Below are 17329 nucleotides of genomic sequence, written 5' to 3'. Positions count from 1 at the left end.
TTGTAGGGAAAGGGTGTAGCCACTTTATAGTACCCCCAATTCACATTACAAGACACAGTAGTGCCCCTTATTCACATTACACTACATTTTAGTGTCCCTTATACACGTTACGCTACGCAGCAGTAATGCCCGTTACACATTATGACCACTTAGTAGTGGTGCCCCTTACAGATCACGCCACACAGTAGTAATGCCCATTACATATTAAGACCACACAGTAGTAATGCCCTTTACACATTATGCCCACAGTAGTGATGCTCCTTACACATTATGACACAAAGTACAAATCCCCCCCCCTTACACATTATGCAAGACAGTAAACTCCCCCCTCCCCTTGGGTCTCTCTCCTAAAAGCAGCACACCTTTATAACAAAGTTTCTCAGCATCAGCAGGTCACAGTGGGAGCCGGGGGGAAAGAGAAGCCGCAGTAGGAGGAATGGCAGCGGCTCCACGGTGCAGGGCACCGTGGGACTGGACTGGGAGAGACATCATGAGGTCTCTCCCAGTCCCTCCCTGAAGAATGTAATACTACTAGATAGGGAGGGGGCGGACCACAGGGGCAGGCAGCTGTAATTTGTATTAGTAGCGGTGCGCCTGGCAGATAAAGAGCCGGGCACCCCACTACAATGCAGTTATACATTGTAGCAAACAGTAGTGGTGGGTGGAGGCGGCTAGTTCCGCCCACAGAGCATATGCGCTACCTGCACTGGCCGCACCACCCTAGTTACGGCCCTGGTGCTTCTAGCTCACTGTGTTCTGTATTTCAGCAGTTTGTTGCATCAGCTGAGTGTGCTAGAAGCACCAGAGCAGAGAGCGACACCACAGACAGGAAAGAGGAACTGCACGGGTTGTCACAGGTGCAGGGTGCTAGACTGAACACTACATATTTAAGGTAATGTCCTAGGCACAGAACCATCAGCAAAATAATAAAAAAAATAGGATTGTCTGCCTTATTTCTGTACAGTAGCTACAGACCGATATTAATTCTGCCTTATAAAAAAGATCCATGACTGGTTTGCAATTTATTTTCAGATTGATGTTCTTGAAGAAGAGTCCAATGTTGTCTCCCAGATGTACCAACTCATTGACACTTACTGTGTGCCTGCACCTCCCGAAGATTTTGCAGTGTTTGCTACTCTGAAGACTTCAATCATAGCTGTTCGAAATGCCATTGACAAGTCTGTAGGCGAGAGAGACAGCAGCATAGAGAAATTCTGCCATTCCTTAGACAAAGACATTGCTGAACTAAACAAAGATGTGAAGGATGTCAGGCAGCAATCACAGGTATATTTATAATAGGAATTTCTCCAACTTCACTAAACACACATTTGTGACATTTCAGCAGCGTTTCACGCATTTGTGTAGATTTCACTATTTTGACTTTCAAATTTGTAAAAGCATTGAAGAAAATGTTATGTACTAACAACAGATCAGAGTGCAGAGTCTGTAGTTACAGCTTGTAGATAGCAATTATCATATATCAATATTATGGCTTCTGTTAGTTATGGCCTTGTGCTGCCATAGCATAAACCAGTGGTTCCCAAAATGTAAGGATAAAGAAATAAAATATTAAATTACATATATAAAATTTTTATTTATTTAAAAATTACACTACTTCAGGACCTCAGCTGTGCCACAGACTGCCACATAAACAGAAGAGCCATCAGGAGTCCAGCCACACTGTGAGATGAAGGAATAGAAAATACGGGTAAGGGTACGGGGGGTGGGGTCGCACAGCTCTCACAGTCAGTGATTGTCACTGTCAGCAACACAGCATGGGGCCGGCTGTGCAGTGTAAATGGCCGCGGGCTGCTTACAGAGACAGGACCTGATTCAGACCCTCTCGCTAGGAAGCGTTTGCTCGTAGCTGGCGATGTTTCGCAATGTGCGCATGCATCGCAGTGCGCGTGCGCGAACCAGTCCGAGTGATCGGGAAGCGTACGCTCGCCGAGCATAGACTGCCCAGCACAGTTGAGTGACAGGACAAGCCGTTTGTGGGTGGTGACAGGGGCCGGCCATTAAAAAAGGAGTGGAGGTACGAACTCAGGTGTGCCTGAGTGTCTTAACGCCGTTTCAGAGGCAGCGTCATAGTGCATATTCACCTGGTTGCATTTTACACTGAAGTGATCGCAGTGTTTGCGGTAGGGTATACCGGTAGTCAACCTCAAGCGCTGCCAATGTATCCGATGGTACCCGATGTACCGATGGTTGCATACACTTCCTGGAGATGATGTGCGCAAGAGGGCGTCTTAAGACAGGCTGGTGGGCGTCTGCATACACAAAGCGATCACATGCCAAGACATAGTGGGCGTGCTTATGCCTTGCCATGCGATCACCTGCCTTGCCGTCACTTAGCAGAATTTGCATACGCATCCAGCGAGCGTACGCATCTAGCGAGAGGGTCTGAATCAGGTCCAGAGTGCGGCCCCACCAACTAACTTACACTCAGACCATCCACCCGTTGCGTCACCCTGCATAAGCGCGCTCACTTTGGGAACTGCTGGCATAAACTGATTAAAAAGATTATGGAATTCTAAAATATAATTAATATCCCTCAATAAGAGCCTCAACAAATAAGTTATTTATACACTCACAGCTAGCTAACAGCAGAACACACACTGTCATTTGACGTTAATAAATGAAAAGTATAGATGTTTGCTGCCCATGTTTGCACACAGATGCTTCTGATTGATATAAATTGATGTTGTGTTTCTGGGGCTAAATTACACATTTGCTAACAGACAATTTATTTATTTATTTTTTTAAATGTTGGGAAACGTGTGATTTATCCCCAGAAACACAACATTGATTTACAGTAGCTCGTTTTAAAATCGATCAAATTCGTTTAAAAGTAACCTTTAGGAAATATACCCCCAGGACTCTAGTTATGAACCTATATTGAGGATCCACAAAGGCACACTCTAAAGTGTCTCTTTGTTACTGACTACCTGCACACATTGTTTATACGTTCCTTCATGTTCTCTGCTGAAATTTCGCTGACCATTAACAATGATACAGTCCACCCCCTACACCTGCTGCTTCATAGTCATCTTTGACTCTATACCCAACATTCTGCTAATTTCACAGTTCTGTCACTTCTGCCTGTACAACATGTCTATAATATGCCTGTTCTACATGTGCCCTTCAGGGTCCTTCTACTTCTCTCAGCCTATCATCACAATTCATGGTTCTCTTGTTTTTCCCCTCTCAGCATTTGCTGTCTCCTGTAAACTCCAGAATTAAATTTAAAGTAATTAGCATTACATAAAAAGCTCTCCTCAGTCACTTCTTTCTTCTTTGCTTGACTGACCTGTTCTCTAAATACATTCTCTGGCCCCCTCTTATATAACTATGTTAAATTCATGCCTCTAAGACAGCGGTGGGGAATCTTTTTTCTACAAAGGACCATTTGGATGTTTATAAAATCATTTGCAGGCCATACAAAATTATCAACTTAAAAATTTGCCTGCTAGAGTATATACAGTCAGTTGCATAAATATTGGGACATTGACAGAATTTTCATATTTTGGCCTCTATTCACCACCACAATGGCTTTGGAATGAAACAAACAAGATGTGCTTTAACTGCAGACTTTCAGATTTAATTTGAGCGTAATTACATCCAAATCAGGTGAACGGTGTAGGAATTACAATGGTTTCTATATGTGCCTCCCACTTTTTAAGGGGCCAAAAGTAATGGGACTATCCACTCAAAAGCTATTTCATGGACAGGTGTGGGCTATTCCCTCGTTATTTCATTATCAATTAAGCAGGTAAAAGGTCTGGAGTTGATTCTAGGTGTGACATTTGCATTTGGAATCAGTTGCTGTCGACTCTTAATATGAGATCCAAAGAGCTGTCACCATCAGTGAAGCAAGCCATCATTAGGCTGAAATATCAAAACAAACCCATCAGAGAGATAGCAAAAACATTAGGTGTGGCCAAATCAACTGTTTGGAACATTCTTAAAACGAAAGAACGCACCGGAGAGCTCAGCAACACCAAAAGACCCGGAAGACCACGGAAAACAACTGTGGTGGATGACAGAAGAATTATTTCCCTGGTGAAGAAAAACCTCTTCACAACAGTTGGCCAAATCAAGAACACTCTCCAGGAGGTAGGTGTATATGTGTCAAAGTCAACAATCAAGAGAAGACCTCACAAGAGTGAATATAGATGGTTCACCACAAGATGTAAACCATTGGTGAGCCACAAAAACAGGATGACCAGATTAGAGTTTGCCAAACAACATCTAAAAAAGCCATTACAGTTCTGGAACAACATCCTATGGACAGATGAGACAAAGATCAACTTGTACCAGAGTGATGGGAAGAGAAGAGTATGGAGAAGGAAAGGAACTGCTCATGATCCAAAACATATCACCTCATCAGTGAAGCATGGTGGTGGTAGTGTCATGGTGTGGGCATGTATGGCTGCCAATGGAACTGGTTCCCTTGTATTTATTGATGATGTGACTGCTGACAAAAGCAGCAGAATGAATTCTGAAGTGTTTCGGGCAATATTATATGCTCATATTCAGTCAAATGCTTCAGAACTCATTGGACGGCGCTTCACAGTGCAGATGGACAATGACCCGAAGCATACTGCAAAAGCAACCAAAGAGTTTTTTAAGGCTAAAAAGTGGAATGTTATGCAATGGCCAAGTCAATCCCCTGACCTGAATCCGATTGAGCATGCATTTCACTTGATGAAGACAAAACTGAAGGGAAAATGCCCCAAGAGCAAGCAGGAACTGAAGATATTTGCAATAGAGGCCTGGCAGCGCATCACCACGGATGAAACCCAGCGTCTGGTGATGTCTATGCGTTCCAGACTTCAGGCTGTAATTGCCTGCAAAGGATTTGCAACAAAGTATTAAAAAGTGAAAGTTAGATTTAGGATTGTTTAGTTTGTCCCATTACTTTTGGCCCCTTAAAAAGTAGGAGGCACATATAGAAACCGTTGTAATTCCTACACCGTTCACCTGATTTGGATGTAATTACCCTCAAATTAAATCTGAAAGTCTGCAGTTAAAGCAAATCTTGTTTGTTTAATTTCAAAGCCATTGTGGTGGTGAATAGAGGCCAAAATATGAAAATTCTGTCAATGTCCCAATATTTATGCACCTGACTGTAGAGTCCAGCCCCCAGGAAAATTAAATGACTCGCCTAGGCCAGTATTGTACGACTCAAGTTAAGTTTCCTCTCCTCCAAAATAGCTACAGCACAGCAGCCAGGCAGCAAGGGGTGCTCCGGCAGGCACAGACACCCACTGTCTCACTCAGTCATGAGTCACTGGGTGTGGGGGTGCAGCAGCAGGGCTCACTCCCTCCAGCAGCACTGTATTTTTATTAATTGAAGACAGTCTGAGGGCTGCCTGACCGCTGCTCTGCTCTGCACCTCTCCGTCCTCCGCATAAGATGTCTGCGGGCGGACTGAAGGAGGACGGGTGGCATGGGGCTGCATGGTGCAGCGTGACTTCTGATGCCACACTGCGGCGCCGCGCACAGCCGGGCAGCGTCTGAGCTGAGTGCTCAGGGCTCAGTGCTGCCCGGCAAAAAACAAAGAGAGGGAAGAGAGCCACAGCTGGCCGGGCCTGGTAAAATGGTCTTACGGGCCATATACGACACGCGGGCTGGAGGTTCCCCATCCCTGCTCTAAGACCTCCCATGTTACACTGAATATATGAACCTGTTTACATCGCCCGTGGAACTCTCAGCTAACTCAGCATTATGTACTCTCTTACTTAAGATGAACCCATTTATAGAGGTTTTTTTCTTTCTGTCCCCTACAACCTGAACTCCTGTCTTATGCCAGTTTAGTAACATGAGGCTCTAATCAGTGATTGTCTATCGCATAGGTCAACTCCACCATTACAGTCCAGGTTTTAAGGATATCCATTCTTGAGTTCAGATAGGTAAATCAGATTGATTGAGGTACTAATTATGTCACCTGTGCTCAAGCATGGGCATCCTTAAAACATGGAAAGTAATGGCAGAGTTTGGGAACCCCTGGCCTGTTGTATGCTTCCACAGTCAATTTGGTTATTTGTGTTCACAGATTTGTATTCTCTCCTGAAAAAAAATAAACTCTTGTCTGATGTAAGAGTAAATATCACTGAGCAAAGAAACAATTTTGAGATATAAATACTATCATCACAAATTTTTGAATACTGTAGGGGGTATTCAATTTGGAGTGAAAAGCCCATGCTGGCCTTTTCGCTCCACACATCGGAGGTTTTGCAGGGATAAAGTATTGGGCGCACGCCCGCTTTATCCCCGCATTCAATTAGAAAGCAGTGAAAACGGGACCCGGTGGAAAGGTACGTTTTGGGAATAAATGGGAATTTTCTGGAATTCATCCTAGGACCCCACTAATGATGTCCTGACATGGGGGATTACTGTGGGTACCCCCGTTTTTCCCTGCCGAAGGTAATTAGGGTTTTTAAATAGCCGCGGCAGGTGTTTTTTCCCGACTTTGAAGAAGTGATGAAGAATAGCACTTAGGTTTTTTTGGAGCAAAAAATAACTATGCTCATCAAATTTGGGGTACATGAAAATGGGTGCAAGCATATTTTTAAGTCCCTAAAGTGCATTTTGAAAATTCTTCAAAAATGCACCTGCCGCTACCACCCGCATTCTTTTAAACACCTGCCGCATACTTGGGAACCCCCACCTGAATTCATTTAGTTATTTAAAAACTTTTTTTTTTAAACCCCAAAAGTAAAATTATTTTTTTGGGGTGTCCATATTTTTTTTTTTACATTTTTAGGGGCTATTCCCAGGGGTGCAGGCTATTTTTTTTACATGGTGAAAACTTATCCCCGTTTTTTTTCAAAGACTTTTCGCATGGGCGAAAAGTCTTTGATATTGAATATGGGGATAATTCAAATATGTGAAAATTACGACTTTTCACAGCCAAATTGAATACGGCCCTAAGTATGTGTATAAGAAAATAATTTGCCCTCATTGTATAATGCACATTTATGATTAGCGGTTAAACATATATGATTTATTTTACAGGATCCACAGATACTTGATATTGGGGCTGACCAAACCAAAGTTAAACAAATATTGTCTGACTTGCAAATCATTTTAGATGAATTACAAAAGCGTGCATTTCAGTACAAAACATACCAAAAGAATTTCAAGGTAAAGTTGTTTCATTTGCATTATGTTTACTTACCAGTAATAATTTAAACATGCTCAGTAACATATGCAGCTTAGATTTCTACATCTGTGAATGTAAATAAAAAACACAGTACATGTGCCATATGTCTATTTTGTTATAATTGTGAGCAGGAGTGTGTCTACTGTATAATAGAAAACACCAAATAAAGGACTATTACTATAGCAGAATGGTAATGTATAGGCAGCCAGTTGGAACCACATACCAGTTGCAATATTATTTTACTGTGCTTTAAATGTTCACTTTGTCCCAACTGCCACTTGTTACAAATGGGGAAAAACTACTGCTGAAGGTGGCAAAGTTGCGTCTCATTGAGCCACAAAGCACTGTGGCCCTGATTCAGAGCCGGAAGCTCTGACAGAGCGTTCGCTCTGAATCAGGGCCGTCCCTACTCCTTTTTGGAGCGGCCTCCTGGCCGCTCGCATAGCTATGGGTGACCACCCACAGCTATAGCGAGCGGTCAAAATGATGGTCTCGATGGTCAAGACCATCGCGTCCATCGGGCTTGCGACAAGACCCTGCGGTAGGGTCTCGCTGCCGCAAGCCCAGGTGTGCTTTTGGCTCTAAGAGCCAAAAGCACTCCCACTGACATCACTAGTGATGTCAGTGGGGCCGGCCCCAGACGGTAGGCGTTCCCATGGGAACGCCTCCGTCTGGGCAGCCACGCCCCCTGCACGCCCTCCAAAGGGGGCGTGCTGTCAGTCAACATCGACAGCACGCCCCCTTTGGTGCGAGACCCATAACGACGTCTTGGCCGTCGTTATTTGGGTCTCGCGCATGCGCACGACGGAGCCGCCTCCGTCATGAGCACTTGGGCACCATCGACCCGCTTGTGAGCGCTCAGCGCTCGCGAGCGGGTCTGAATCAGGCCCTGTGTTCAGTTACAGGCATAAAGCCTATGCCTAGTAGCAGCAAAATAGCTGGGCCTGTAGATTGTATTTAATGCTGTGCTGATGTAAATTGTGACTTTGTTTTTAGAATTATCCCAGGAATGGCAGCAGAGGAAAAGGCCTTAGTGATTTAGGGTATAGTTTGCAGTCTCAAGGGGGTATATTTACTAAAGTGCATGTTTTTAGAAGTGGAGATGTTGCCCATAGCAGCCAATCAGATTCTACTTATCATTCATCTAGCACCTTATAGAAGATAATAGCTTAAATCTGATCGGTTGCAGAATCAGGTCAAGGAACAGCCAAAGTCAATACCAGAAATCACTAGGAGGCGTACCAGGGGTTAAGCGGAATCAAGTCAATGAAACAGCTCATGTCAGAACCAGAAATCACTAAACTTGCATTGGGAGTTCTCTGTAAACTGAGATTGGAGCCTAATACTCTGGCACTGAACAGTGCTCAGAGACTCCCTCATATAGAAAGGTGAATTTAAATTTGACGTCAAACATGATGTCACTTTTGGCATGCATTCTGCTTTAAACTTAAAGCAGAGTGACGAGGAAAGAAGCCAGCAGCCAGAACACTTTACTGCAGCAGGTGTCGGCGGGCACCTGTCCGCAGTGGGACCACCATTGCCTGGGGAGACCAGCAAGTGAACATTTGGCTTTGCCACAATGTAACCGGGACTAAGCTTAAAGGTGGCTGGTGAAAACTGTAAGTTGAACATCAAAGAAGTAACGGGAGAAAGTTGTGAAGATATGGAAGACAATTGTCTGAGTTTCTTCCATCATAACAGTGTAGGTCAAAGATAGGGTGTGAGGTGAGGACAGGTGTCCTTGATAGGATCTCAGCGAGACTCCATAGAGGTGCCCCCACAGTTTGAACCAACTGAGGACGGAGCTGATCACAAGGCCATACTAGTCAGATGGGTCACATAATAATATTGCAAAAAAGTCAGGAAGCTGGAGTTGGAACACGGTTCCAACCCAGGACAGACCCCGTTCACATTGTGCTTCTGTCCTGGGTTATTCCCGGGTCAACCCGTTGACACTGCCCCATAACCCGTCCTTCACGTGTCCAACCCTGCTGGCTACCTGTGTTGGATTGCCGGGTCACTGGACCTGGGTTAATTTACAGGGACCCATTTCCACTGAGCTGCGACCCAGGTTGACACGCCAATGAGCTGGGTAATTTGGCTAGTGTAAAAGGGGTTGCAAGCGATGACTACTTTTTAAAAGTGGTAGAAGAAGTGCAAGAATAATGCTGGACTTACCAATATCTAATAGAACAGGTGTTATGTACAAGTGAAGCAGCAGTTAGGGAAGATTAGTATAAGAACATGGCAATATGTGACTTGTGTTTCACTAAAACAATTTGTAAGGTTGCTACACAAACTACTAAGGACAACACTTAATCAGCTCAGTGAAGCATTAATCTTTGTAGATTTTTGAAATGTGCTAGTAATTAAACGCAAAAGGTGTGTACACACATAACGATGTTAGTAACCAACGATTTTAGTGAATGATTTTCGTCCAGATTTTCCCTTGAAAAAGTGAACAAAAATCTTTTATAAAAATCGTTGGTTATTAAATTAATGAACGATTTTCATGAACGATGAACGATTTTTTAATCATGCATACAGTGAATGGACATCATTCATTGTTCATCGTTCATTCTGTACAACATGAACGATTTTCTGAACGAAAATCGTTTGTTGGACAGTCAGAATGGACAATGAACTACAAACCACAAACGTGAACGCGCATGAACGATTATCATTCATCGTTAACCTTAAAAAGATGAACAATTTTATAAACAATTTAACGATAACGACGTCATTATAGTTAAATCGTTCAAAAAATCGTTGTGTGTGTACGCACCTATAGAGGCCAAATGGGAAATGTAACAAAAAATATTTTAAATAACTGCTGTTGCAATTACATACCATATGGCAAAAGAGTTTTAGAAATAAATTACAAATAATGTACAGAAATAAGAAAGTATTGAAGGTAATAATTATAAATTATAACTACTAGAAGTGACTTAAAATTAACTATGGACCAAATAATGTAGAAACAAATATTTAGTTTTGCAAAGATTGAACTGAAAAACATATACAAAAAATGGCAAGTCTAATGTATTTTTTTATTATTTCATTACAAAAGCATTAAAAGAATGATGCATTATTGCTTTCATTTTTTTAAACAAATATAATAGGGGGGGAGGGTTCTTCTTTTTACATGGAACTGAAATTCCATATACAGTGGAACTGAAATTTTAAATATTGTGGAACTGAAATTCCAAATTTAGTGGAACTGAGAGAAGCCCTGTACACAGTATGTTTATATTTAGTCAAGAAAATACGACACGTTAACAATTATGAAGTGGAGGTTTTGGTTACTACCACTGCTCAGAAAATGTCACACCATCACCAGTTTTCACTATGGATATGGGATTGTGTGGCAAGACAGTCTCCATAGTATTGGATTATTTAGGAGCCACATCCCAGGCACCCATGAGTCCATCCAGGGCTAATGACCAATAACAGTTGAAACCACTGCAGCCCCTAAAGCAATGTCACTGGGAATACTGAACTGATTGCAGGATGTCACTGCGAGGGGATGTAGTTGACATCCTGGTGGACTCTGGATGCCAGAGTTCAGAATGCCGGCACCGGAATCGCAAGTGTCATTATAAATGTCTTAATAGGCGGTGCTCACACAGCTGCATTAGATACTGGAAGCCTGGCCTCTAAGGCATCTGCGACCTCGGTAGTCGCTCGCTGGGTCCTTTGGCTACGATCCTGGAAAGCGGACACGGATTCCAAGAAGGCCCTCGAAACCTTACCCTTCTCTGGAAATATTCTGTTCAGCACAGAGTTGGGCAAAGTTGTGGCTACCGTGGCAGCCTCTAAATCTGCTTTTTTGCCATCAGCAACTACCCCTAGGCCTAAAATGTCCTCCTTTAGGTCCTTTCATCCCCAAGGTAAGGCAAAAGGACCGTCTTTTCCCAGGCAGCCTAGTTCTCAGCCTTGGGCGACCAGACGTACAACCCCCGAGTCTGGAGACAAACCCTCGGCCTGATGGGGCGGGCCTCCTCCTGGGGACCCCATCGTGGGAGGCTAACTTCTTCGGTTCACCGACTCATGGTGTCAAACAACCACGGATGCCTGGGTCCAAGAAGTGTTGCCTCATGGGTACGCCCTCACCCTTCTGAGGCGTCCTTCCCAGCAATTTTTCGTGTAAGTCCTCCATCAGACCACATCAGGGCCCGGGCCCTCCAAGAAGCCATTGACTCCCTGCTATGTTCAGGTGTGATAATACTGGTTCCTTCGATTCAGCAAGGAACTTGTCTTTATTCCACTCTCTTTTTGGTTCAGAAGCCCAACGGGTCTCATTGGCCTATTCTGTATTCAAATCCCTCAAGAGGTTTATCCGAGTACCCAAATTCCACAAGCAAACTCTATGTTCAATTGTCCTGGGGGATTTTATGGCTTCTCTGGACATTCAGGATGTATACCTGCATGTACCTATTATGCCAACTCACCAACGGTTCCTACTGTTTGTTGTCCTGCAGCAACATTACCAGTTGTGGGCACTGTCCTTCGGTCTGTCGACGGCCCCTCGGGTCTTTACCAAGATAATGGTGGTTATAGCGGCCCACCTCAGGCGTCAGGGAGTCAGGTTCCTGCCATACCTAGAAGACCTCTTAATTTTGGCACGTTCACCGGCTGTTTTACAACACTATATCCAGCTGACCATGGTCTGCCTGCAAACACATGGCTGGATTATCAATTGGAGAAAGTTCTCCCTCTCTCCAACACAGCGGATGGTACATCTGGGTGCACTCCTGGATTCTCAAGTACAAAGGATCTTTCTTCCAGCTGACAAGATTTCGGCACTGCACTTGCGTGTGCACAAATTGCTCAGCAAACGAAGGGTCCATGGTATCCACCTTTGATATGGTGGAATACGCCCAGTTCCACTCCAGGCCTCTTCAACAACTGATTCTCTCCCAGAGGAACGGGCAGTATCATCTGATCCGGTCCCAGAAGATCCTCCTCCCTCCGGAGGTCCGGCTTTCCCTCTCAAGGTGGCTGCAGGTATCCCATCCGGACAAGGGTTGCCCATTCTGGATCCCAAAATAGGAGCTCCTCACTATGGATGCCAACCTTCATGGATGGGATGCAGTAATCAGTTGTCATACCTTTCAGGGACGATGGACAACCCAGGAAAGTTGCCTGCCCATAAACACCCTGGAGCTTCGAGCAGTGTACAGAGGGCTCACTCTGGCACAGGACCTCCTCTGGGGCAGGCTGGTTCAAATCCAGTCCGTCAACGCAACCATGGTGGCTTAAATCAACCACCAGGGAGGCACACGAAGACGGGAAGCCATGCTGGAAGTAGAAAACATCCTGGTCTGGGACAAACGTCATCTTCCAGCAATCTCAGCAGTGTTCATCCCTGGAGTCCTCAACTGGGAAGCGGCCTTTCTAAGCCGTCAGGACATATATGCCGGAGAATGGGCTCTCCACCTGGATGTCTTTCTAATCCTGGTGGACAAATGAGGCCTACCAGATGTAGACCTCATGGCCTTACGTCACAACCACAAGGTCCCCAGGTACGGGTCCAGGACCACAGCCACCATCGTGGATGCTCTGGCAGCAAGGTGGGAATTCAATCTCACATACCTCTTTCCTCCGGTCTTCCTCCCGAGGGTTCTCCGAAAAGTCAAGAAAGAAGGTGGCACGGTGATACTGATAGCTCCAGCCTGGCCCAGGCACCATTGGTTCACAGACCTAAGGAGTCTCTCCATAGACACTCCTTTTCCACTTTCTCTATGGCCGGATCTGTTAGCACAGGGTTGTGTCTGCACTTGGACCTACCTCGTCTGTCTTTGACCGCGTGGCTCTTGAGTCATTCTTCTTAAGAGCTAAGGGTTTCTCTCACTCTGTGGTCCAGACAATGCTCAGGGCAGGTAAGCCTTTCCCCAGCGGTTATGACCCTCTAGTTTTTAGGGTTTCCCAGGTGCTTGCTTCAGGCTAGGCTAGACCTTGGCCTCCGCCTGGCCTCCCTTAAAGTTCAGGTTTCTGTGCTGTCAGACTGGTTCCAGCGATGGATTGCTCCACTGCCTGATGTTAGAACATTTTTTCAGAGTATTCTCCACCTTCAACCTCCTTTTGTTCCTCCTCGCTATCTCCTCTTCCCGCAGGGTATCTGACTTGGCAGCGCTCTCCTGTTGCTCCCCCTTTTTGATTTTTAATCCGGACAGAGCTGTCCTCCATACACAGGCTGGTTACCTTCCTAAATTAGTATCCTGGTTCCATTTGAATGCAGAGATTGTGGATCCGGCCTTCCAAACCTCTCTGCAGGTGAAGCCTCCCTGGATGTACCCTTCGGATCTACGTGGAGCATACCAACTCCTTTAGGAAATCGGATTCTCTCTTTGTGTTCTATGGCTTTAACAAGCGGGGTTGGCCAGCTAACAAACAGACTCTGGCTCGATGGCTCCGCATAACAATCTCTCAGGTTTACACACAAGCTGATCGCCCTGTTCCAAACAAGGTTACAGCACATTCTACTCGGTCTGTGGGACCATTGTGGGCGGTTCGACGTGGCACTGAACAATTGTGCAGGACACCCACGTCGTCTTCCGTCCACACCTTTCTCAGGTTTTATGCCTTTGACACCTTTGCCTCTCAGGATGCCTCCTTTGGCTTCCGGATTCTCCTTTCTGCTCAGGAGCATCCCCACCCTTAGGGGAAACTGCTTAAAGGACATCCCCATGGTATCCCTGTGAATCCCTATGGACCCTGAAGAAGAAATGATGAGTTATGGTAGACTTACCTTTGTTAACTCTATTTCTTCGAAGTCCATAGGGTCCACAGGGCACCCACCCTGATGCACCTGGCTTCATTGGGTATTTTTCTCTTAGTCACTGATTCCCTCATCTTCTGCGAGAGTGTTTCTCATGTGTACTGTTCTTCCTTCTCCTCTCTCCTGCTCCTGCCTTGGGCTTGTTTACAAAACTGTCTGGCTGGGGGTGGGGTATATGTGGAGGAGGATCGGTCCCTCGCTCCAACCACACACAACCCATGGTATCCCTGTGGGCCCTATTGACTTAGAAGAAATAGAGTTAACAAAGGTAAGTCTGCCATAACTCTTAATTGTTGGTGTGTTTTTGTTTTACACCCATATAAGTCTGTAGAGCTGGATTGTAACTAGGCATGTATGATTGTTGCCAATGCTTAGGGCGCAAGATTGAGGGGGCAGCACCGTCATTGCCCCAGGGGCACCTGTATGTGGATCGTGAGGTGTCTGGAAGGGCAGCCTAGAGAGCTGGCCAACATCTAGCTTCCTGCTCCAAGAGCACTCTTCTGTGACATTATGGCATCACATTTTGTGCCCTGCTATGGCACTGCTATAGAGAAACACCTTAGAGGCTTTTTTCTAGTATTTTAGAGGTGTACGTGTAAAGGATGTGTCTAGGATGCTAGAAAACAACATGAATAAATATAATTTTTTTTAAGTTACTTGTTTATTTCTATCTTGCGGCAGCAAATGAACATTTTATGTTTGTATAGGTTGAAGTGACAAAATTTGATGCGTTAGAAGAAGTCAGTGCAGAAATAAAATTGAAACAGCTATTGTGGGACTCAATAACTGAATGGGATGTTCTGCAAGCAGAGTGGATGCAGGTAAGTTTGTGAACTAATCTACAGTCCAGTGAAATGACACTTAGAAATTAATGTCATAAACATTTAATGTATTTTATAGTCCAAATTTGAAGAATTGGATCCAGAGCAGCTGAATTCCTTAGTTCTTAAATATGCCAAATTTGTGAGCCAGCTGGAAAAAGGACTCCCGCCAAATAATGTAGTGCCACGCCTCAAAGAAAAGGTGGACAACATGAAAGAAAAGGTATGTACCGTAATTTACTACTGTTCATACACAGTACAGCTCTATGCTGAATACAACAATGGTATTCCCATGTCTGTGATCTGCTTTGTTATTGTTTGATGAGTCTCAGTAAGTACAGTATTACACCTTTCTGTGATAATCTGACCACTGTTCCATTGCATTCTATTGAATATAATTCATTTCAGCATTATAGTAATGTTCCCTCTTATGTAAGTAAATGCAGATGTGAGAAGAAATAAAGTTCTTTGTGCAAACTGACTTACGCCCATATGTTTTACAGCACATTCCTAGAAAAATAATTTGAGACATTTAGTTACAGTATAAAGAGAACTTATTATTAATATGGGAATCACATGGATTTGATAATCTGCTGAGAGCAGCTGGGCACATGAATGCACCTAGTGACAGGACTATCTCATGGAATGTGCTGTTCCTTCTTTCCTAAGGGCTAGCCACATGAATGAACATGGGAACAACCCCACATGGATTGGAAAGTTCCTTTCTGAATGCACATTATTATACACCCATGAACCACATATTAGGGCTCAATCAGAGTTGCACGCAAGTCTGTTTTACGGACAGATCTTGCAATTGTTCAAACTGTGCATGCTCCGTAGCTGAACATATGCAACTTTGAGCAACTACAGGCGAATGAGTCTTATGGATCTCAGCTACATCTCCACCCGCAGCTGAGTGGGTGTAATTGAGCAGCAAGTGGGCTTCGGAATGTAAGCTAAGTGTTATGGGGGTGTGTCATGGCTGAGTAGGCAGAATTGCAGACTAAGCAGTTAGACCAAGGATAGTGCTGGTGCTGTGTTGCAGCCACATAGCTATCTTTTATTACAGGAGAAGCTCCGCAATTATTTCTGAGCACGCAATTCAGCCGCACCAGCGTCCGACTTGTCCGTAACTTGGATACAGACTCATATTGTGGAGATTTTACCTGAGTGATAAGTAGGCACATGAATGAATCTACTTATGCATCCAGATATATTGAGGAGAATCTTCCTGAGAGAGAGTTAGGGCTCTATTTATTAACATTATTTTTGCAAAAATAAAGTGAAAAAGGGTGTTTTCACACCCTTTTCACATTATTTTAGTATCACCTATAGTTATTACAGGGCAATTGGAGTAGAATTTGTAAAATTCTACTCCAACCCCTAAGTATCACTTATTTTTAGTAATCAGATCGCATTTCCCATAATTGTAATGTTACTAAAAATAAATTGTAAAAAATACAGGGGAAAGCCCTGTGATAATAACGCCACCTGGAGGTGGCGTTATCCAGGGTTTCCCCCGGTTACCGGGCTCCTACTCTGCTCTAACGGGCAGAGCAGAGCTGGGAGTCGGTCCCAGTAATCAGCTGTGTGGTCTAAACAGACCGCAAGCTAATTACTGTAAAAAAAAAGAAAAAAAATTGTTAAAATTTTTTTTACTTACCTGACTCCAGGGAACGGTGATCGGGCCTCCAGTGATGTCTCCCCTCCGGTCAGCTGGTCTCCCATAGTGCACTGCGGGCCGATCATCAGGTGATCGGGTCCCAGTGCAGTATGGGAAATCACCTGTTCGTAGGCATGGAGGACATCACCGAAGACCCGGTTCATGCAGGTAAGTGTAATTAAGAGAGAGGGGGGTCCGCGATCGCGGGGGCAAGGCTTAGCGCCAGGGGGGTAGCAACGGCGGCCGGTCTGCGCATGCGCAGGCACTTTGTCATGGTATTTTTTGCGAAAATACCGTGACTAGTGTGCGGATGGGATTCGCAGGGACAGAGCTTTATCGCAAGTTCTGTCCCTGCAAGGGATTTGTAGTAAATCCCTGTGATATTGCCTGAATTCGCAATGCGAATTCAGTCAATAATATCATACTACAATCTGCATTCAATATGCGGATTGTAGTAAATAGAGCCCTATGTCACATAACTAAATCTAGTTAAGAAAGCATATACCTGTAGTTAACAACCGATTTCCTTCCTAAGTAAGTCATAGGTATACAAATGCATACAGTTGAGCACCCACACATATATTGTGGATATGCTTCCTGAGTAAGGGGCTTGGTCATTAATATACATAGTTCAGCACTAACTTGGAATGAAGAGTTAATTTATTCCTATGGGTAAGGCACATTAATGAACCTATTTAGACTTCCTCAAAGATTGGTTCCTTCCTTCCTTCCTTCCTTCCTTCCTTCCTTCCTTCCTTCCTTCCTTCCTTCCTTCCTTCCTTCTTCCCTTCCCTTCCCTTCCCGCTAGGCACATGAATGCACCTAGACATGTACCTACATTAAAGAATAGGTTTAGTTTTTCCAGGAAGTGATTATTCAAAAGAAATATAAGCAGC

The 17329-nt window shown here is 44.4% G+C and overlaps 1 protein-coding gene across 2 annotated transcripts in view; it reads left to right on the top strand.

The window, feature by feature from the left end:
- The window catches only part of DNAH6 (dynein axonemal heavy chain 6), a 342820-nt gene that overhangs the window by 42669 nt on the left and 282822 nt on the right, over nt 1–17329 (top strand). For both annotated transcript variants that reach the window (XM_088481442.1, XM_088481443.1), the window contains exons 14-17: nt 1033–1284; nt 7021–7149; nt 14657–14770; nt 14850–14993. In XM_088481442.1, the coding sequence (XP_088337568.1) occupies nt 1033–1284; nt 7021–7149; nt 14657–14770; nt 14850–14993 (639 nt within the window). The remainder of the gene's footprint in view (nt 1–1032; nt 1285–7020; nt 7150–14656; nt 14771–14849; nt 14994–17329) is intronic.

The sequence above is a fragment of the Taudactylus pleione genome, unplaced genomic scaffold (genome assembly GCF_031769625.1).
Source record: "Taudactylus pleione unplaced genomic scaffold, aTauple2 ptg000273l, whole genome shotgun sequence".
Lineage (NCBI taxonomy): Eukaryota > Metazoa > Chordata > Amphibia > Anura > Myobatrachidae > Taudactylus > Taudactylus pleione.
This window is presented reverse-complemented; position numbering and strand designations above follow the sequence as displayed.